Genomic DNA, 22,555 nt, shown 5'->3' with positions numbered 1-22,555 from the left:
GCACTGGACAAGGCATCCAAAAACTTCGCCCTTCCAAGCTGTGTGACCTGCGGCAGGTCATTTCTCCTCGGTTTCTGCCTATAAAACAGGACAAGAATAAACCACATCACGGGGCTGTTGTAAGGCTATGTAACACGCCTGGCACAGAGAATATATTCAACAAATGCCTATATATTTCCTCCTCCCACACTCCTTCATCTTCCAGCAGGGGCAATCAGGGTAGGCTTCATGTTGGAGGTAGCATTTCCTTTTTTTAAAAGATTTTATTTATTTATTTGAGAGAGAGAGAGCAAGTGAGCATGAGCGGGGGGAGGAACAGAAAGAGAGGGACAAGCAGGCTCCATGCTGAGCACAGAGCCGGTCTCGGGGCTCCATCCCATGACCCTGAGATCATGACCCGAGCTGAAATCAAGACTTGGACGCCTACCTGACTGAACCACCAGGCGCCCCTGGAAGTGGCATTTAAACTAGACTCCAAAGGGCAAGGAAGATTTGTGCAAAGTGAGATGCAAGAAATGCTTTTTCTAAGCGAAAGTGTGGAGGTGGAACTCGGGGTATATGTACGAGAAAGAGCTGGTAGCCCAATTGGGCTAGAGTTCCGGGACCCTCCGAGAGGGAGCTGGGCAAGAAAGGCCGGCTGAGCCCGGGTCTCCAGGACCCACAGAGTTCAAAAAGGAGTCCAGATGGCCCTAGGCAGACTGAAGCAGCTGTGCAAACATAAGCGCACCTGCCAGGTCTCCAGGGTTTGTGAAACGCACTTTGAATACCCTCCCCCTACGCTCCTACCCCCCCGGGCTGACCCAAGAGGGGCCTCTCACAGTGTAGGAAAGAGTGTGGCTGGAAACAAGACCACTCTTGTGGGTGGAAGCCAGCCCTGCCTCCTAACATCTGGGTGACTTAGCGGATGTCTGATCTCAGCTTCTGGCCTGTAAAATGACAACATTAGCTCCCTTCTGGGCCGGTTACGTGCAGCCTCATCAAATGCATGACTTTGATGAAAGGCTACCATGAAGACAAAAGGCTAGGAGTGCAGCCTCTGGGGCCAGGCAGCCTGGGTCCACATCCCACCCTGCTGGCCGGGAACCTTGAGCGTGTGACGTAATCTCTCTGAGTTTCAATTCCCTCGTGTACAGAATGGCTGTAAAAATAAATAAATAAATTGGGCTTAGCCTAAAAGATCAGGGTATTGTGAGGGCAAATGTGAATTACACACGAAAAGCACTTTCTGTTAGGAACTGCTCCTGAAACACGGAAAGCATTATGGGTCTCCTCATTGTCATCATCATTGCTAATAATAAAAATGATTACTATCAAGAGATCTGTGCCTCCGTGTTGATTGCAGTGTTATTCACAACAGCCAGGATATGGGGAGAACCTGAGTGTCCACCAATGATTGAAGGGATAAAGAAGATGTGATCTATACACATATGTATATTACTTCGCCATGAGAAGAAAGAATCCTTCCATGTGCAGTAACACAGATGGACCTCGGGGGCATTATGCTAAGTGAACTATGTCGGACAGAGAAAGACAAATACTGTAGGATATCGCTTATATATGAGAACTACAAAAGACAAACACAGAAACAGAGAGTAAAAGGATGTTCCAGGGGGTGGGGGGTGGGGGAAGCGGGGAGATGTTGCTCGAAGGGGACAAACTCCCAGTTATAAAATTAGGAAGTTTGGGGATCTAGTGTATTTGAATGTGGTTAAGAGAGGAGATCGTCAGTGTTCTCAACCACAAAAATGAAACGGTAATTGTGCGATCTGGTGGGAGGTGGGAGCTAATACGATCGTGGTAGTCATTCTGCAGTCAATGCATTGTACGCCTTATACTTACACAGCGTTATGTGTCAATTACAGCTCTGTAAAGCTGAAAAAATACTCCTAAATAATTCTTCATATAAAAGCAGGAGTGCATCATTTTCAAGAGCTTAGATTCAGGAGTTAAAATGTGACTCCTGATTCCATTTCATCGATGAGCTAACAAGCTGAAAGCGGAGGAAGGGACTTGCTTTGGTTTCCTCATCCGCAAACGAGATTGATCCCAAGCCCCCTCATAGAGGATTACAGGACCCAAGTCTGTAAAATGCTCAGGGTACAGCCACCCAGCTTGGGGTCCAGCCCCTACCTCTGCCCCCACCCTTTGGCAGGCAGCCCATGGCCACGGGGAACAGGGAACTGCCCCAGACAGCCTGGCCTTGAAGCCCAGACCTGTGGGTGCCCCCCCCCAGCCACAGGCATCTTGGCCCCCGTTCCACTGGCTGCCCCATCCTGTGGTTCCTGCCCCCCTCCCAGGCCTTGGCCCAGGATGAAAGGCTGAGGGGGAGGCTGGGAAGTGAGGGGATGTTGGGTGGGGCTGGAGGAGGAGACATCAGAGTTGGTCCCAGGCCATGGTGATCTCAAGGCGGAGCTGGGCTCTGTGGGGGGCTGGGTCCCAGGACCCCCACAGAAGAGGCAGGAACCCCGGGGCTGCTGCCACTACCTGGGGCCAGGAAGCCAGACAGCAGGCTGATCTCACTCAGCAGTTCCCCAGCTCTACTGTGAGTTCACACTGTGGGACCTTGGAGAAGTCACCTGTTCCAGCTGGGCCTCAGTTTCTCCATTTGTGAAAGGAGGGAATTGGATCAGAAGACTCCTGGCGTCTGTTCCATTGTTCTGAGTTTTTACAGCTCTATTTGACTTCTGTCTGTCTTCTCCCCTTCACTGTCCATCTCCCCCTCTGCTCCTCTGCATTTCTGTCTTCTTTTTTTCTCTGTGGCTCTCCACTTCTCCCAGCCGGTCACCCTATTTCTCTCCCCCCACCCTGGTTCCCCTTTCTCCCCCTGTACCCCAGCTTCCATTATAAGCCATTGGCAAGACCACTTATTCCTCCCAAATTGATCGAGGGTGCCGTCTGTGCCAGACCCTGTGCTCAGTGCTGGGGTCCAGCAGAGCACAAGAAATGGTGGGGTTCAGGGCTTCCCCAAGGAAGCTCCAAGACGGCCAGTCATGTTCCTGGCCACCAGCTCTGGCCCTGGGGTCAGAGTATGGAGGGGAGCTTCTCCAGGCAGGTCAGGGAAGAGTAGGGAAGGAGTCTGGGCCTCACATGGTTAGAGGAACAAGACACAGGCTCTGAACATTCAACTCACCTGAGCCCAGCCCCCCTCTTCCCCGCCCCTGCTCTATCCTGACCTCTACTGACCTCTAAACCAGGGGCAGAAAGTCAGGCCAGAGCCAAGGTCAGATAGCGTGAGAATGAAGCAGACAGACTCCCCAGGCAGCCTGTTGGGGGCGGTTCCTGGCTCTGACCTTTCTGTCAGAGAGCTCACTTGGCTCCTCTGTGAAATGGGTACTGAAAGTACCAAATAAGGTGGGTCGTCCTGGGGCTTGACCAAGGCGGGCTCGCAGCCAGCACTCAGCAGTTGGGGCTGTTGACGTCACACCCACACTGGCCTTTACAAAGCATTTTCCCGTCTGCGGTGCTCCTCACCACCCAAATATCCTGCCCCTTGGGGCTCCCCTTTCCCCTGCCCCAGGATTGGCAGCCAGAGGGGACCCCGTGGGCCTAGCACAGCTGGGGTTTTAGAGAAAGGCCTCCAGCTAGGGGCCAGGCCCAGGGCGAGGTGAAGTGGCAGCTGGCCAGGGTTTCTGCTGCGCGAGCTGGGCTCACAATGGAAAGTGCTGCCCTCCGCAGGAACTCCGGCAAGGTCGGGGGCCCGGGGGCAGCGCCGGGGAGGGGGGGGGGGGCGCTCCCTGCCCAGAGTCCGCTGAGCCAGCTCCTGCTTTGTGCCACAGACCATGGGCCCTGGTGTCTGCCAGACTATAAAATGGGGGGTCGGCCCCCAGTCACCCACTGCACCAGCCCGCCCGCCTGACCGCCTGCCTGTCCTTCAGCAGGAAGTAGCAGGTCCCAGGTAAGAGGGGACCCAGCAGCTGATGAGCCGGAAGGGAGGGGAGAGGAGAGGGGAGGCAGAGAGAGGGGGAGGCAGAGAGAGAGGGAGGCAGAGAGAGGGGGAGGCAGAGAGAGGGGGAGGCAGAGAGAGCCATGACAGAAGAGAGAGAAAGGCAGAGAGAGAGAGAGAAGATAAAAGTCAACAGAGAAAGGCAGAGAGAGGAAGAGAGGAAGGAGAGGGAGAGAGGTAGAGAGAGAGAGGGAGAGAGAGAGAGAGAAAGAGAGAGCATCAACATCCCCAGGAAGGAAGGAGCCCAACTCAGGGGAATGTTGATTCACAGAGTGACACGGGGGTTGTGGGGGTTAAGCGAGAGTGTGCAAGTCACAGATGTGGCCCAGATGTCTGGCCTGCCCAGAATGGGCAGGTCCTCAGGGGAGGTGAGGGAGGGATCTGCTTGCCCCGAAGACCTCCTTCTTATAGAAAGTGTTCAGGAATCAGCTGGACCAGAGGGTTTCAATCTGTGCTGTCGGGGGTCCTCAAATCCCCGGAAATTACCTCCAAAATTAAAGTGGGCCCAGGACAAGGCGTTCTTCAAACACTCAAAGGTGTCCGTGACCATGAAGAAATGAGGAATTAGACTGATTGACCAGAGCCATCTCCAGCCAGAGCCCACACAGGCATAGTCACCATTTCAGAGCCACCCCCCCCCCACACACACTGAATGCTGACGACCCCTTGATGCCCCAGTCCCAGGCCCATGTCTGCACCCACACACCCATTCCCGGAAAATGCCAGAGGGAATGGAGTCAGGAACCAGCACGCATTCATTCCCCGAACAGGTGTCAGTGGGGAATCTCCTATGGGAGATGCTGCTGGGCCAAGTGCTGGGGACCGAGGGGTGGATTTGTCCAAATAAGGAAACAGCAGAGCAATTAATAACCCGGTTGCTGGGTCCATCTACTTGAGTTGAAACCAGAGTCCTACCTCTAAGCGGTGGGCGGTGTGCACTTGAGCGGGTTACCTCCCTTCTCTGAGCTCAGTGGGGATTCCATGGCACCCATTGCACAGGGTCAGCGTTCATTCATGGGCATAACAGGCCTGGCATACCCCAAATACTCCCCAAGGGGACGTGTTATTAATCTGGTGGGGCTAATTGATATAACGCCAGCAGAGAAGCGCGGTGAGCGGTGTGCACAGCTACGGGGCGCAAAGGAAGGACAGAGCTGGGGAACAGGGGTGGAAAGGAAGGTGTGGCTGGTGAAAGGCCTGGAGGAAGGCATTTCAGGGATGCGTGGTCCCCAGACAGGGAATTTAGAATGAGAGAGAGAGAGCAAATGAGTTCAAAGAAGGCTGCGAACATCTGGTGGTGGGATGTGGGACCGGGGGGACAGCTTGAGGCTGCCATTCCTGAGTGACCCAGGCCAAAGTCTTCTTTACAGAGGTTTGCAGGTGGGGACCATGTCTCAGGCTGTGAAGGCCTCCACTACGGCTGCCGCTGCCGTGAACCCAGGGCCTGATGGGAAGGGGAAGGGCACCCCGGCCACAGGACCTGCCCCAGGCCCCGGCCCCGCTCTGGCCCCAGCATCCGTGCCGACGACCAAAGCCGGGGACCTGCCTCCCGGCAGCTACAAGGTACACCCCTTGGGGTGCAGGGGCTGGGCACCACCCCTGTACATCCTCTCCTTTTGTCCCCTCTCCCCTCCCCTGCTCTTCCCTTCCCCTTCCTCTCCTCCCTCTCCCCTTACCAGTCCAGCTAGTCTGCACCAGCCTGTGCTCAGAGTTTCTCAAAAGTGAGAAAACACCAGCCTCCCCAGAGGTACTCTAAGAGCAGCAGGTGGCCTCAGACCTTCCTGAAAATTCTTCGAAGCAGTGAGGACTGAAAGAGCTTCCCCAGTCCCCTGGGGTTGGCTTGGTCTGGTTTCAAACTCCTCCAGTGCACAGAGCTGGGGTCATTTTACAGCCCTGGGTTTGCGACAAGCTCTCATGGGCTCCACGCCTGGCTGGCTTTTGTCCTTCCGTTACTTCGTTAATCGTTCATTTTTATTTAACTTTGAATAATACGACAATGCCTGCAAACACCCCCCCCCCGATTAAAAGCCAGAACCTGAGAAAAGCCCTCTAACTCTGAAGTCTGCCCCGCGAGCCCACCATCCTTCTCCCCTACTCAAGGCAACTGCCGTCATCACCCCTGCCCGCCTTCCGCCTGCGTGCATTTTCACGCCTTATTCCTTTAAAAGAAACTCCTTTCTTGGTGTTTTACGTGTTTTTAACTTCTTGAAATATGCCATGTGCAATCGTTCTGGGTTTTTCTCTTTCCTTTTCACCTACTGTGAGATCGCTAATAGTCACCGCTGCTGCTGTGTTTTGCTGTGGGCCGCTGGTGTTGGCAGCTGTCTGATATTTCAGAGCGAGACTGTCGGGTGGTTGCTAGCTGTGCGGTGCACAGCATGGCCAGGATGTCCTTATCTGAGTCTCCTGAGGCCCATGTCCCAGAGTTTCTCTTGGGAGGACAAGATAGGAGCGGAAGGGCTGGGTCAAGAGTATGGGAACCTCCTCCTTGTAGAGCTGGGGAAACTGAGGCCAGGAGAAGGAAGACACTTGCCTCGGTTGATGTGAATGGCAAGGTTTTCCCAACTTGGGACAACGAGCAGATGAACACCCAAAATAGTAGAGGCTCAGTGAAGCTGGGGATTAGCCCAAGTTCAATGCGGAGGCCCCTACGTTGAGGCAGGTGGACTGGCGAGTGTTTTCTGAGCATCAGCTCGGTGGCAGGTCCTCAGGCTGAGGCTGGAGGTGCAGAATTAGAGCAACCCCACAGCCTGTCCCGGAGGAGCTCTTGGTCTTTGGAGGTTGAATATAGGGGGAAAGGGATGCATAGAGAGAGAGCCTGGAGCAAAGCAGCAGTGACTGTATTACTTGTGCCAATAACGGGCTAAGCACAGTGTGGGAGCCCTCAACCAAGCCCACATGGGGCAAGAGCATCAGGGAAGACTTCCTGGAGGAGGTGACATCTGAGCCTAGAGCAGGACAGGGAACATGAATTCCAGGATGGGGATGTATGGTGGAGAGAGCATTCCAGGCAGAAGCAACAGCAGAGGAAGGAAGGAAAATTCATCAGTCCCTAATGATGGTGCAGATTCTAAGTTCAGAAATGGAAGGAAGGGAGGATAAGACTGTTTCACAGAATTTGGCTCATGGCCCACTCTTACATGATCTGTGCAGGACTGCTTTTATTTAAATAGGTCCTTAATGAAGTTTTGACCTGGAGCCTCTCCAAATGGGAGGTCTACCTCCCCCTTCACTCTGCACCCCTTTCCCCTGGGACGGGGGTTCTCTCCTGCAGCTGGTGGTCTTCGAGCAGGAGAACTTCCAGGGCCGTCGTGTGGAATTCTCCGGGGAGTGCTTGAACCTAGGAGACCGTGGCTTTGACCGAGTGCGCAGCCTCATTGCCGCCTCTGGACCGTGAGTGTGGGGCGGGAGACAGACGTTCCCAGCACCAGGGTAAAATAATAAGGAAACACAGTAGCTGCCATTTACTGGGCAACTGCTCCGTGCCCGCCGCCTTGATAGCCAAGACACACATACTATTGCCAGTCCTCACTGCAAGCTCAGGAGGGAGGTATTATTCCCCTTCCCATTTTACAGATAAAGAAACTGAGGTCCAGAGAGGCGATTGGATCAGCATAAGGTCACACTCAACAGTAAGTCATGATTCTGGGGGAGAAAGGCTGTCTCTCTATAGAAGGAGCCCTGCGCATCATTGAGGGTAGGAGGAGACCAGAGGGCCAAGGGTCCACAAGCTGTCCCCTCTCATCAAGCAGCCCCACGAGAAGTAATAAGCATCTGCTGAGCACTCACTAGGTGCCAGACACTGACTGAGGGCTTTACCTAGATGACGGTTGTGTAAAGGAGGGACTATTCTTATGCCCATTTGACAGTTGGGAAAACGGAGGCTCAGAGGGGTTAAGTCCCTTGGCCAATCACGTAGTGGTAAGTGGCAGAGCCTGGATTCAACTCAGGTCAATCAATGTCATCCACAGTGCCTTTGTCACTGTACTCCCCTGCCTGCCCCTGACTCTCTGGGCTTCTCTGAGCCTTAGTGACCCCCACGTAAAGCAGGAATAATTGTCCCTTGCACATAGTGGCTGTACCAGCTCCGACCCCTGTGGGCTGAGGTCAGGGCACAAGGACAAGACCCACCTGGTCCATTTGCCTCTTGTCTCACCAGCCCCAAATCCCGCAAGGGGTATACGATCAGCCTGTACTCCCAGCCACGTGGGACTGCTGTTCAAAGGGCAGAGATGGGCTTTGAGGTCAGTCAGGCCTGAGTTCAAGTCCCACCCCTCCCCTTAGCCTTGTACAATCTCCCAGCCTCAGTTTCCCGACTTCTGAAATGAGGAGAGTAATGGTCCCTACCACTGGATTATGCTGAGGCCTGAAGGAGAGAAGGCAGCATGGGCCTGGCACGTCGTGAGAGTCCCAACATAGCAGGTGACAGTGACGATTATTCACCCTCCTCATTGTCCTGTGAGTTCAGCCAAGTCATCCCAGTCCAGGGTAGGTGGTGGGGATGGGCGCGTTTCTACCTCCTGCCCACCCCCCCTCCGGGTGTGGTCAACACAGCCTCAGCCCCACCCCCAGCCCCAAAGCCCAGCTGGGAACAGAAGCTGCGGATGTGGCCAATTTGGGTTTTCAGGCTTTTTTTGGTGACGGTGACTCAAACCCAGAGTATTTCTCCTCCAACAAAGATGCAGCTGGTCTCTGGTGCGTGCTCTGGGGCTGCGCCCGATGGGGAGAGAGAAGGGGCTGTGGTCCAGTGCCCTGGGTCTGTCTCAGGCCCCCCGGGGCTGTGGGAGAGACTGTGGTAGAAAAAGGATGGAGAGGGTGAGGTGGGCAGGGGAAGGAGAGGAGAGGGCTGTCCTCAGCACAGGAGTGAGGAAAAGGGCAGGGCATGAAACTTAGGAGCCTTCACCCTGACACCTGACACCCGACACCATCCTGGGACCTTAGCCCGTGACTTAACCTCTCTGAGCCTCAGTTTCCATTGCTGTAATATCCCTGCCCTACTGCTCTCCTTGCTCATAAGGCTCCAGTGACCCACAGGAGATGAGAAAAGACTTTAAAATAAATATTTACGGTCCTCATTCTTATAATAGGTCCTCACTGGGTGTTATGACTCCCAGAGTTACGACAGGGGAAGTTTTGGGGAAGGTGGGCCGGAAGGCAAGACCACATCAGTGTCTGTCTTTCCGTAAGCTCGGACCTCCAGCAGCTTTCCTTCCTTTCTAAGCATCAAAGAGAGTGTTCATTGTGCATTCTCTGTGCTAGACTTGCTCTGCGTATTTCTTTTTAGACCCTCATAACCTCCTGACAAGGTAGATGTAATCTTTCCTCTCCTGAGGCTTAATGAGCTTGAGTCATGCAGCAAATAAATGATGAGCTGGGATTAGAACTTAGGTCTGTCTGTTTCCAGAGTCAGTGCTCTTAACTCCTACATGGCACCATTTCCCAAGGCTCCCTTCCCATCCACCCACCCATCCACCCACCCATCCATCCATCCATCCATTCATTTTCCATTTATTCATCCATCTGCTTACCGCTCTCCCACCTTCCCTCTATCCATCCATCCATCAATATACCCATTCATCCACCCCGCCATCTGTCCTTTTACCCATCTACTTACCTATCCACACACCTACCCATCCATTCATCTACCCGTCCACTCAACCATTACTCACTCCATCCATCCATCCATCCATCCATCCATCCATCCATCCATCCTTTTCTTATCTACTCCAGATCAAGCAGGGCTGAGGCAGATGCCCCTCTATTCTAGGAGTACAACTCCGTCTTCAAGTCTGTCACTCCAAGGGGGGGCGGCTCATTCCTCAGACAAAGACCTGAGGCTCCTGGGACTCATTGTGTTTCAGTCCGTGGTGGTAGCTCACCCCCCACCTGCCCCCCGCCATTTCATTCTGGGTTGAGGAAGATCCCAGAGAGATAATACTAATGTCAGTGTCCCTCTTGTTCCCTGAGAACTCCTGAATGCAGATAGAGCAAGGGGTCTCTTTGCCTCAAACTTCTCATCAACCTTTCCCAGAACCAGGGGATCCCTTTAACACAAGTTCACTTTCCCTCCTTATTCAGGTTGCACTGGGAAAGCCAGGAAAAGCTTTGTAATCGGTTCTCCTAGAGGACTGAACAGCTTCAAATGCAGTCACATTTAATTCTCAGAGGTATCTGAGAGGTAGATGTTACTACAAGTTCCCTCCCACTATCCCCATAGCAAGTACAGAATGTGTTCTGGATTCCAGGCCTCGTATGATGCCAGACCCTGTATCAACTTTCCCCTTACCCCTGTATTTCCAGGACTATTATTTATTTAATATATTTCATTTTAAATGACCCTTTTGAACACAGATATATATATATGTATATATATATATATTTTTTAAGATTTTTTATTTATTTATGTGACAGAGAGACAGCCAGCAAGAGAGGGAACACAAGCAGGGGGAGTGGGAGAGGAAGAAGCAGGCTCCTAGCCGAGGAGCCCGATGTGGGACTCGATCCCAGAATGCCAGGATCACGCCCTGAGCCGAAGGCAGACGCTTAACGACTGCGCTACCCAGGCGCCCCAGATAGATATATTTTTTAAAAACCTTTACATCACTTGCACAAATAGAAAGCCAGCATCCCTTACCATAAGTAATAGGTATCCATAAAAAATGAACACAACGAACACGAAACAGTGCTCTTACACCGCTGCCTGCTCCAGGCTCTGGGCGGGCGGCTATTCTTGCCTTGTTTCAGAAAGAGAGGCTAGTAGTGTTAAAGGTCCACTAGCATCCAGCAGAGACTTTCTCCTAGCTGTAATCAGGTTTAAAATAAATTGTCCTCTCATGTCTATTTCACTCCAGGTTCTCGTAGTACTGAAATGATGTGAATCCCACAACTGGGGAAACATTTCACTCACATAATGACACACACACTATCTCATTTACTCCTCCACCAACTCCAAGAGAATAGGCAGATTAGCTGAAGAAAGCAAGCCTCAGAGAGGCAGTGCCACTTGCCCAAGGTCACACAGCCAGTAAGTAACAGAGCCTAGGATCAAACCCGCTGGCCTCAGGGCTGCCTTGGAAGGGTGTGGGGAGGGCTTCTGCTGATGGTTTCTCTCCTTTGCTCCTCCTGGCCCCCCTGTCATTCTGTCCATCCCTCTTAAATCCAGCTGGGTCGCCTTTGAGCAGTCCAACTTCCGGGGGGAGATGTTCGTCCTGGAGAAAGGCGAGTACCCGCGCTGGGACACGTGGTCCAGCAGCTACCGCAGTGACAGGCTTATGTCCTTCCGGCCTGTCAAGATGGTGAGTGGCTTCTGAGCCGGTCCTGGGAGATCAATGGGGAGGACAGGAGTTCTCGGGCGTGATGGTGGGCAAGAGAATGGGGGACGAGAAGGGGGAAGAAGGAGGAATGGCAGGCAGGGAGGTGTGATGACCAGAGCGCTGGGCTCTGGTGCTCACTGATTCTTAAGATGTCCCTGGCACCCAGCCCCGGCTAGGAGCCCTGGACAAATGAGAAACATGAACCCCTGGTTTTTTCCCTTCCCTGCTGCTTTTGAGACTCAGGATCCCAGCTGGCAGAGCCAGAAACTTCAGTGTCTTCCTTGCTTCTGTTGGTGGAATGTTTCTAATTCCTGACGGCACATTAGACCCTCCTAAGAGGTTTTGAAAATCCCAGTGCCCACCCAACACATCAGACATGCAGGTTTAAGCTTGTGTGGGAGCTGAGAAGACGGATGTTGTAGAAACACACCTTGAGCTTCACGATGATAAGACAATATAGGGAATGAGCTCCTTTGTAATATTTAACTGAGTTAAATAGCATAACTTAAAGAAGACTCAAAGCCAAGATCAGTGAATCAGTGGTGTCATCCCCAAGAAATTGTTTTTCCAAAATTGTGTCGATTACGACTCACGAACCAGCCACGTTTTCATTCACCAGTGTTCATTTCCCGTGGCAAACCAACTTTTGCCTCCATGATGGGAATTTTCATGAAGGACGTTCATGAATGTCCATGATGCCAACTGTTTCGGCATCACCAAACTTAAATAATGGATTGTTCAGCCACATCATTCCCACTGTATTTCTCAGAATTTGGGGCTCAGTTATCAGGCTATAATGAACCCTTTGTAAGAATTCATAGTTTCACTTTGGGGCGCCTGGGTGGCTCAGTCAGTTAAGCATCTGACTGTTGATTTCAGCTCAGATCATAATCTCCAAGTCGTGAAATCGTGCCCCATATCTGGCTCCATGCTGGATGTGGAGTGTGCTTAAGAGTCTCTCTCTCTACCTCTCCCTCTGCCCCTCCACCCACCTCTCCCCCACCCACCTCCCTGGATTCCCTGCATATGCATGCTCTCTCGAAAGAAAGAAAGAAAGAAAGAAAGAAAGAAAGAAAGAAAGAAAGAAAGAAAGAAAGAGAAGGAAAGAAGAAAAAAAGAAAAGAATTCATAGATTTATCTCTTAGTCAATGGTCCTTAAAAGGCAATCTCTGTCAACAGAACTTGTTTGGAGGACTGACCAGCCAGGGCATTTCTAGTAGCTTCTAAAACTTTACTGTCCAATACTGTAGGCAGTAGCCATATGTGGCTATTGAATGCGTAAATCTTGACTAGTCTGAATAGAGATGTACTCTTAGTGTAACATACAAAACCAGGGTTTGAATACATGGTAAAAAAGTAAACAAGAATGTAATTATCTGGTTAATGTTGCTATATTGGTTGCATATTGAAATTACAATAGGTTGGACATATTTGCTTACATAAAATGTATTATTAGGAAAAAACAAAGCCCAGTGCCTGGACCCCACCCCAGACCAATTAAACCTGAATCTCTGGGGCTGGGTCCCAGGCACTGATATATCCTCCATGCCCATCAGGTAGTCTCTGTAGCTGGAGCTGAGAGCACCAGTCCACTCTCTCTCCTCTCCATCCCGGCCACTGTCTTGGTGTGGGCCACCATTATCTCTTCCCTGGGCAGCTCCAGCTCCCTCCCCCATGGGTTCCCTGCCTCCTTCCCAGCCCTTGCTCCTAGGAAATTAGATGCATGCCTCACCTGACCATCTTCCACTTAGAGTCATGCATTCAAACCACTATGGGTTGAACTCTCTCTGCTGGGCTCCGTTGCAGTCTCTGGGTGCACAGCTCTTCACGGGACAGGCAAGGTTCCTGGCCTCACGGGAGGCGGCTGCTGAAAACCTAAGCACAGAAATCAATCTGTAAGCACAAAGCACATGGCCCATGCTGCACAGGGGCCATGCCGAGTGCTGGGAGAGCAGGAGAGGAGAGTGCGGCTCTGATGGGGTGGGGGGTGGAAGCCGTCCAGGGGTGCTCAGGGAAGCCAGCCCACAGAGGATGGGAATGGAGTCAGCCACAGGAAGCCTAGAAGGCTTGTCCGCTGCAAAGTGAGTGCAGAGTCCTCAAAGCACAAAGCACGAATGAACTGGGTGTCGAGGAACCTGAAAACAGCTGCTGTGCCTGCGGCCAAGGGACCGGAGGGGAGAAGGGTGAAAGATGGGAGGGGAGGAATGAAACACTTCTCTGAAAGGTTCTGCCCTCACTGGCTGTGTGACGTCAATCAAGAATCTTGACCTCTCTGAGCCTCTGCTTCTCTGGCCATTGTTACCATTTAACAATAAGGATAAATGTTTTGGTAGCACTTGGCGTATGCCAGGCATTGTGCTAAGGGCGCTGTAGGCATTACTTCATTGAATCGTCATGACAACGCCATAAAATCGAGGCTGTTATCCCCTTTCCCCAGATAAAGAGGGCCCTTCCAGGCTGGACAGTGGCAATCCCAGGCAAGTCCCATGGTGGCCTGAGCAGATTCAGCTCTCTCTCTCTCTCCACACCCAGGGGGGCCCTTGAAGTTACTTCTCTTTGCCCCGTTCATACTTCACAAGCCCGACCCAGTCTCTCCTTCTCTAGGACTCCCAGGAGCACAAGATCTGCCTGTTTGAAGGTGCCAACTTCAAAGGCAACACCATGGAGATCCAGGAAGACGACGTGCCCAGTCTCTGGGTCTACGGCTTCTGTGACCGCGTGGGCAGTGTGAGGGTCTCCAGTGGAACGTAAGCACCCCTCGGGCCAGACCCTTGCTTCAAGCCCAGACAGATTCAAAGGCCATCCTCCTTATAGGCTATACCATCGGGTGCATAGGGAAGGCCACACAGCTGCTCCCAGATTCTCCCAGGGCTGGTCCTGGGTTTCCACCCACGGAGCTTTCTTCCTCCGGAAAGTGGATTCGTACTTTGAGGAATTACATGCCGAAGTAAATGAATGTGGATGATTGGTTCTAAAAAGATGGAGGGTGGGGAGAATGGGTCTGGGATTGCAGAAATAAGTGAGAGAGGGAGCCAATGCAGGTCGACGAGTCTAGGTGTGTCTAGGGAAAGAACATATGCAGGGACATCCAGAGCCTCTGGCGAAATGAGCAGAATGACTTCTGAGAGGCGAGACTGTGAACGCAGGGGCGTTGACCTGTCACTGAGGGGCTGTGAGACCCAGGTGAGCCCCGTGCCCATCTCTGTGTCTCAGTATTCCCATCTACACAATGGGCATGCCAGAATCCTTGATCTAAAAGGGCTCTTTATCCAAACTCTTCAGATTTGAAGCTTTCAAAACAGAGCCCTGGGACCTCGTTTCTGTGAGAACACAGAGGAGGACTGGATGCCCCAAGGAGATCACCGTCTTCATCCTTCTGCCTCTGAACAACCATGCCAGACACTCCTGGTCTCCTCTAGGCAAATATAGGGCTTCTGTCTCTCACCCAGGCTCTTTCTGGGTTCCTGTGACAGCATCAGGCTCTGGCTTTTTGCTTGGCCTTTCTTCTTCCCTGAAACCTGCATCCCTGCGTACAAACCACCTGAAATTGACTAAGCATGGCTTGTGGGCCAGGCACCTGCAGTAGGACCCTGGGGGAGACAGGGATGAATAAGGCTCAATTCCTGCCTTCAGGGGGCTCATCGGGCCCAGCAGGGAGGCCCACCTCTACCCATGAGATGATGTCCAGCAACACTGGGTCAGAGATAGTCCACACAGGAGGTCAGAGGAGGAAGGGAGGTTTCTGGGACCCAGGTGTGCATGCTGGAGTGGAGGGCAGGTCAGAGGTTTATCTGAGGGGCTAGAAGTTAAAGCAGACTTTGAAAGATGGGCATGGGGTGTGGGAGAGGCCTGGACTGACCCTCCCAGCACAGGCAATGAGAGAAGTCCGAAATGAATCATTGATGATAATTGCGTACCAAGCAGTGTGCTCATTAATTCTCGGTGACTAGCTAGGGAATCTTTGTAACAAACTGATGAGGTAGGCACGTTAGCATCATTCCACAGACAGCAAGCTGGAGTTCTGGTAAGTTCTTGACTTCGACTCTTGCAGCTAGCAAGCAGCAGAGCTACGATCTGAACCGAGGCATTGCTGACACCAGGATGCGGGTCCCTAACCACTACATGTAAATTCACTTACATACAGGGGAAACCATTATTTGAAAGGAGACTCCTCCTTCTTCTCTGCCTCCTGGCTAACCAGTCCCCAAAGCCTATCCTCATCCCTTCCATCCTGTTCTGTAAGCCCCGGGTCACCACAACCAGTGGGATGCGCTTTCATCTCCCTACCACGCACTCACACCGCATACACACACCGTATACTTAGTAAGCGCTTCTGGTACATTTTCCCATTTCGCCCCGTAATAAACCAGCCCTAGTGACCACTCCCACTCTCTAGAAGGGGAAACCAAGGTCTTTTAGAGAGGTGAAGTCACTGGCCAAAGCCAATAGGAAGCTCCAGGAAGGGACAAAGCCAGGACAAAGGAGCTACGCCCCCGTCCTGTGACCCAAGCCCACGAAGGATGGAGAGCGGATGGCAGGGATGGGTGGAGAGCTGACTGGTCCGGGCTGGGGTCCGGGTGCCAGGCAGGGAGGCTGGCCATCTCCACCCTGTCCTTCTTGCTTCCCTCCCAGCTGGGTCGGCTATCAATATCCGGGCTACCGCGGGTACCAGTACCTCCTGGAGCCAGGCGACTATCGGCACTGGAACGAGTGGGGGGCCTTCCAGCCGCAGATGCAGTCCGTGCGGCGCCTGCGCGACCGGCAGTGGCACCGTGAGGGCTGCTTCCCAGTCCTGGCGGCCGAGCCCCCCAAGTGAATACATACCCTGCTCTTCTCCCTTGCCCCACTCTCCCTCAGACTCAGTTTTCCCATCTTTCCCGTGCAAATAAAAGTTCCTAAAGCCAAAATGTCTCTTGGATCTGTGCATAGCTTTGGGGCTCCCCATCATTGCCGGCATGTGACTTCTTCGGTCTTTTTTTTTTTTTTTTTTTTTGAAGGTTTATTTATTTATATTAGAGAGAGAGAGAGAGTGCAAGAACAAGTGAGCAGGGGGAGGGGCAAAAGGAGAGGGAGAAAATCCCAAACAGACTGCCCACTTGAGTGCGGAGCCCAACGTGGGGCTGGATCTCAGGATCATGAGATCATGACCCAGGGGAAGGCAGCTGCTTAACCAACTGAGCCACCCAGGCGCCCCATCCTCAGTCTTCATAATTGTGTATACTAGTAATAAAAACAGCAAACACCACGAAGTTCTTCACACACGTTCTCTTAGTGTACCTTTTAGGAGACAGGTATTATAATCATTCCCATTTAACAGGTGAGGAAATTGAGGCTCAGAGACGGAAAGTGACTTGCCCAAGGTCACACAGCCAGTCGAAAATTGAACCCAGGCAGGCTGGCTGCTGAGCCTACGCTCTTAAACAAATCTGTGTTTTCAAACTCTGTTCCTTCGTGCACTCTCATGATTTTTTTGTCTTCTTGGCTTAACACCTGTTTTGTTATTTACTTAATACATATATTTTTAACGAGACCTCCTATTTTGTGCTTAGAGGCATTGATTTGTAAATAAAGCTTTGTAACACCACGGGAAGCGGAAAGTCAGCATCATAGGCCATAGATAGAAAGCAGCTGTGTAAATAGAGTTTTCAGAAGGCAGAGTATCGAACAGACACCACTGCCCGCGGAAGCCTCGAAGCCCGTTATCCCCATGCTCTTTGATAACATGGGTGATTAGCAACTGTTGGAGGTACAAAAGACATGCTTGCTCCAGACAGATTTTTCCTCCCTGATATAATCAAAGAAGATTAAAATGAGCATTATTTTCCTGTATCTGATGCAGTGTTATTTAATCCTGGGTCCAAGTTCCACTGAGAATCATCTGTCCCACTCTAAGTGGTACATGCCCTGCTCTTTGGAAATCGGCACCAGGCTCCATTGACCCCCAAATCAGCACTTAGTATTGATCGATGTTATTAACCTTTAATCCACACAGGAAGGCTAGGGGAGGTGTTGTCATGGAGGAGGGGATATTGAGGGGGCTTGAGGGATGGGACAGGAGCTTGCTTGGTGGAGAATAGGAAAGATAACATTCCAGGCAGAACAAACAGCAGGGACCTTACTACCCCACATGGCACCTTTGTACGAATGATAAAAAGATACCTCTTTCTCAAGACATTTGACTGCCATCTGCCAGAATTTATTGGTCTAAATCTACGATGTTTGCAGTGTGAATGCAATACCCTTGTGCAGTGCCCAACTTATACAGCTGTACCTGGCAGACCTGGAACGCCACGGCAGGGAGGTTGAGAGAGACTGTGGTGGGGCCAAGCAAAGCTTATTTTCATGAGAGCACTAGCTTGGTGGTTGTGTGGGCAGAAGCAGGGGGTGGGGCTGGGGGTGGGAAGAAGTCGCCGAGCGTGGCAGGAGATGAAGCTGGAAAGAAAGGTGGGGCCTCATGATACTCCACTTTGTGGTTTTGTTGAGCTTCAAAGTTGAGGCACCACCTGACTCAGAAGGTCTTGCACTCTGGGGCATGCAGGCTCCCTCTCCCTCCCACCCTTGCTCTCTCCGCCTCCACCCTCTAATACGACCAGTGTTTTGCATTAGAAGACAGGTTCTCCTGTCTTGGACCAGAAGATGGGATCCCCAGGCAGGAATCTGTAGATGCTGGGGTTTGCCCTGTCTTACTGTTAGAAGCTGCAAAGTGTTGGGCAAATGGCTTCTGTTCCCTGGGACTTGTTCTTCCAGTCTCCACACAGGCAGCTCGAATGTCCACCCAGCCCCAAGTTTCTGTCCGACCTTGGGATTCCATGGCTCCCAACTTCCCTGATGCTCCAAGATTCTGCAATTCATCTCTAAGCTGCCATGATTCTCTGACTTCCAAGTCAAGTTACATAGATCCCCAGTCTCAATTCCTAAGGTCCGTGGGTGCAGCTTTAAAATTTGACTATGGTGGAGTGAAGCCTTCCAGTCACATGGGCCACACGAAACAAACTCTACGGCCTCACAGACCACAAGACACACGATCTGATGAGAAAGAGAAAGGGAAAGAAAAACAGTCTCCATGCAAATATAACACAACTGCTTTCTGATCACTTAGAATTTGTGTTTCATACTTCTTGGAAGAAATATTTTGGACATAGCGGCTGTTTTTTGTTCTGTTTTGTTCAGGGTATCCATCTTGTGCGTCCTATAACAGGCAAACAGAACAGAAATCCACTGGTTCAGTGAGTGGTAAAATTTACATGCATTCATAATCTAGATTTTCCAGATTGCTCTAACTCAAAGAAAGGTGTCAATGCCCTCATTTTATCAAGGGTGTTTTTTGAAAACAAGGTGAATGTCAGCAGTGCTAAAACATGAGACAGACACTTGGCAAAACCAACCAACAACAACTAGGATGGAAATAACAAAATAATTATTTTATATTTGATTTATTATTGTATCCACACATTTATTTAGCTTTTTTAAAAAAGCTTTTATTTATTTATTTGAGACAGAGAGAGAGCAAGAGAGAGAGAGAGAGCATGTATGGGCATGGGGTGGGAGGAGGGGTGGGGAGAAGGGGGGCAGAGGGAGAGAGAGAAGTAGACTCCCCACTGAACAGGGAGCCCAGGACAAGACTCAATCCAAGGACCCCAGGATCACGACCTGAGCCGAAGGCAGATGCTTAACCAATTGAGCCACCTGGGCACCCCTATTTAGCTCTTGTTAACAAATTTATAAATAAACACAACATGTATCAAAAACCAGAACAAGTACAAAGTACAAGCAAGTCCAAGACCAGAACATGGAAGAAGGCTGGGAGGGAGTGCGATGTAAGTTATGGACAGAGTAAGTTGCAAGTTATGTAAGTTGTAAGTTGTAAGTAATATGTAAGTTATGTAAGTTGCTCCTGCTGGGGGTCCTCCTTCCACCTAGATGTGAGCTTCTCACCACCAGCAACAGAATTTCAGAGCTTAAAGATAAGTCACATGTTTCACCTTGAGATTGAAACTGAGTATTTGACTTTCTCAGGTTGCTCAACAGCAGTCGTGCTGATGGTCACCGCGCTGGAGGGCCCCACAGAGCCGGACTTGGCCCCGTGGCTAAGATGCCCATTGCTTTCTTGGGGACTTCTCCCTGCTGGTTTTAACTCTGCAGGAGCCTTGCCCTAAATGCTGGCTTCCAAACGCAGTGTCAGCTGGGATGTCATCATGTTTCAACATCAGATCCCAGCTCATGAATCTTGGAGTCGCTGGCCTTTGGGGAGACAAAGCACCTTGGTTATGGAATGTTCTCTCCTGTCCACAGCAAGAGGAGGCAAGCCACCATCTTTCGGGCAACAGGGCACGGATACCAAGTCAGCAGTGTGTGTGTGTGTGGGGGGGGAGAGGGTGCAAGAACCACCCAGAGGTGGCCATCGCCAGATGCTGAGGGACATATAGCAACCGAGTGTTGGCAAAGGGGCATTGTGCCAGGGTGTCCCGAGGAGCTTCTAGAGAGGTGAGCATCTCTTTAGAGCCTTGTTGTCATGACGGCGAAGCATCTGGATCAGCTACATAATACCAGAGTGCTTTGTGAAGCTTGGGTACCCAGCCAGGAGTGGTGCGCATCCTTCCAGCGGGAGAAAACCACCTGCCCTTCTAGCCTCGCTTCCTTCCTGTCCCCTGCAGGGCGACCTCCTCCCACCGCTGTCCTGAGTCGGCATCTCAGCTCTGACATCTGCAAGCTGTTGCCTGTGGTCAAGACAAATAACCGGATGAAGCTTCTGTTTCCTCATCTGTAAAATGGGAGTAATGAGGTTGTTGGGAGGAGTAAAGGATCACCTTGAATATAATACATCTAGGAACCTAAAGGAGCCTAAACAACAGCAAGCCCTGACTCATCATTAGCACCAGCTTCTTCAACGTCAGAGCCGGAAAGAGTTTTGGAATCAACGTGTTATATGCCACATTTATTCTTCCTGCTTCAGACAAATATTGGCTGACGGCCTCCTGAATGCTGGGGAAACAGGTTGGGGGAGAAGACAGAAGAGGCCCCCCCACCTGGCTGTTCACAGACTGGAGGAGCAGACAGGATGAGATCCTTCGTTTGCTTTCAAAGTCACATCAAATTCCTGGGTGGCCTGGGCCAGTGCCCATCTCATCAGGATCTCCTGGGGGCCAGGTAGGCTTCCTCGAGGAGGGGACAGCTAGCTTGAGACTGGAGGGGTTTGCCGAGTTAGAGGGCTGATAGGAGGTCTAACCTAGAAACCAGATCATCAGGTCCCTTTCTTTAGCCCTGCAACTGAGATCTGCTAATTCTGTCTTCCAGATCTCTCTGGAACCTGAACACTCCCTCCATGCCTCTGGCTTTGCCCTGGGTTGGCCACCTCCCCTGGGGTACTTCAACAGCCTCCGAATCTGCTTCCCTGCCTGTCCTGCTCCACGGAGCAACCAGAGAATATTTGCAGAAGGCAAATCTAACCATGTCCTTCCCCAGGGGAACACCTTCCATGTCTCTCCATTCTGCAAGATAAAGTCCTGACTCCTTCCCACGGTTGGCAGCATCCAGCCCCTGCACACCCCTCTGACCTCCTATCTCCCCCTCTCCCCACATCCTGTCCACCGCACTTTTGGAAAGTCTGCCTCTGAAAGGTGCTTCCTGCTGGGCCTTTGCACCTGCAGGTCTCGGTGACTTGCACACCCTTCCATGCTTCAGGCCTTAGTGTGAACACTCCTGGCTCTCCCTCCCTGGTCCAGGTTAATCCCCCCTGTTTCCTCCCCAGTTAGAGGTGCCCACTTTATCATGAGTGCTTGTTGAAGGGTCTGGTTTCCCCCTTGGATGCAGGGGCCTTGTCCTGTCACCTGCTGAATCCCAGTGCCTGACACGAGGTGCTCAGGAGAGGCTGTTGCCAGCTAGAATGTTATTAAACAAATGCTCTCCATTCAGATCTCTTCCCTTGATCTCCAGTTCTGCACCCACAAAGGGGTATTAGCAGAGGGGAGCCTGGGTGGCTCAGTCAGTTAAGCATCTGCCTTCTGCTCAGGTCATGATCTCAAGGTCCTGGGATCAAGCCGGAAGCTGTGTGTGTGTCTGCTCCCTGCTCAGTGGGGAGTCTGCTTCTCCCTCTTCCTCTGCCCCTCCCCCTGCTCATGCCCTCTCTCCCTCCCTCCCTCTCTCTCTCTTTCCAATAAATAAATAAAAATCTTAAAAAAAAAAAGAAAACACCCAGCAGAGTTACTATGCAGTCATACAAGGCCTCTAATATTTGCACAACAAACGCTATATGATATTGTTTTCCAATAACAGCCAGTTTCATGGAGACAGAGGATTTGATATTGTCAGTCTCAACACTTTCTACAAGGGAGGCACTATTTACTGGACCCGTGAATGAATTAATGAAGAGCTACAAATGAATACATGGCTAGCCAGGGGCCCATCACTTATTATCTGTATGCCTTGGTTTTCTAATATCTGTATGCCTTGGTTTTCTTATCTGTGAGATGGGGGTGATAATAGACCTATCACACAGGCTATTTATAGTTTAAATATGTAAATATAGATGAAGTGTTTAGATAGATGCTTCGCACTTAGTGTGTGTGTTTGCTGTTATGGTTGTAACTATTACAGGAATTTATTTTAAATTTATTTAAAAAAAAACACAAAACTTTTCACAATGAAAAGTAAGCCTGCATCCCTTCCTTCCCCTTCCTTCAATGCATATGCATGTAATGCATAGATAGATCCATCATATACTCATTTTACAGATAAAGAAACAGAGGCATAGCGAGGTTAAATATCTTGAGACCTACCAGGCTGGAGTTTTATTTTACTCATGTATGTCAGGGTTTCTCAACCTCAGCACAACTGACATTTTAGGTTGGGGGTGGGTGGGTGGGGAAGGGGCTGCTCTGTATTACTGTGCGATGTTTAACAGCATCTCAGGTCTCTAGCCACTAGACACCAGTAGGACACCCCGCACCCCAGCTGTGACAACCAAAAATGTCTTCAGATATTGTTAAATGTCCTTGGGGTGGGGCTGGGGGAGCAGGGCAAAATCGCCCCCTTCTTGAGAACCCCCGATGTCTATGAATCTGTATGATAACCCCTCCCTCTTTTTTCCTTGCGCTACACACACAGTAGCATAAATGCACTCTGCTCAGGGTCTAGTCTTCTTCTCTTACACCACTTCTCGGCAACCATTCCACTTCGCTGCTTCCAGACAGAAGAGAAGTTCTCTGAAACAGACCTGTCCCGACAGGAAGAGGGGTGAGCTGCCCGTCCTGTGGGTAAGGCAGCCCGCAGACCAGGACTTCCGGGGTGGGGTCAGCTCCCG

General features: G+C 51.2%; 1 protein-coding gene across 1 annotated transcript; it reads left to right on the top strand.

The window, feature by feature from the left end:
• Positions 1-3,761: 3,761 nt before the first annotated feature.
• CRYBB1 (crystallin beta B1) lies at positions 3,762-16,152 on the top strand. Its single transcript, XM_026484706.4, has 6 exons — positions 3,762-3,895; positions 5,314-5,506; positions 7,218-7,336; positions 11,106-11,238; positions 13,861-14,003; positions 15,889-16,152. The coding sequence occupies exons 1-6, from the start codon at positions 3,780-3,782 to the stop codon at positions 16,070-16,072; spliced, it is 888 nt and encodes a 295-aa protein (XP_026340491.3). The 5' UTR covers positions 3,762-3,779; the 3' UTR covers positions 16,073-16,152.
• The last annotated feature ends 6,403 nt before the right edge of the window (positions 16,153-22,555 follow it).

The sequence above is a fragment of the Ursus arctos genome, unplaced genomic scaffold, assembly GCF_023065955.2.
Source record: "Ursus arctos isolate Adak ecotype North America unplaced genomic scaffold, UrsArc2.0 scaffold_34, whole genome shotgun sequence".
Taxonomy (NCBI): Eukaryota; Metazoa; Chordata; class Mammalia; order Carnivora; family Ursidae; genus Ursus; species Ursus arctos.
This window is presented reverse-complemented; position numbering and strand designations above follow the sequence as displayed.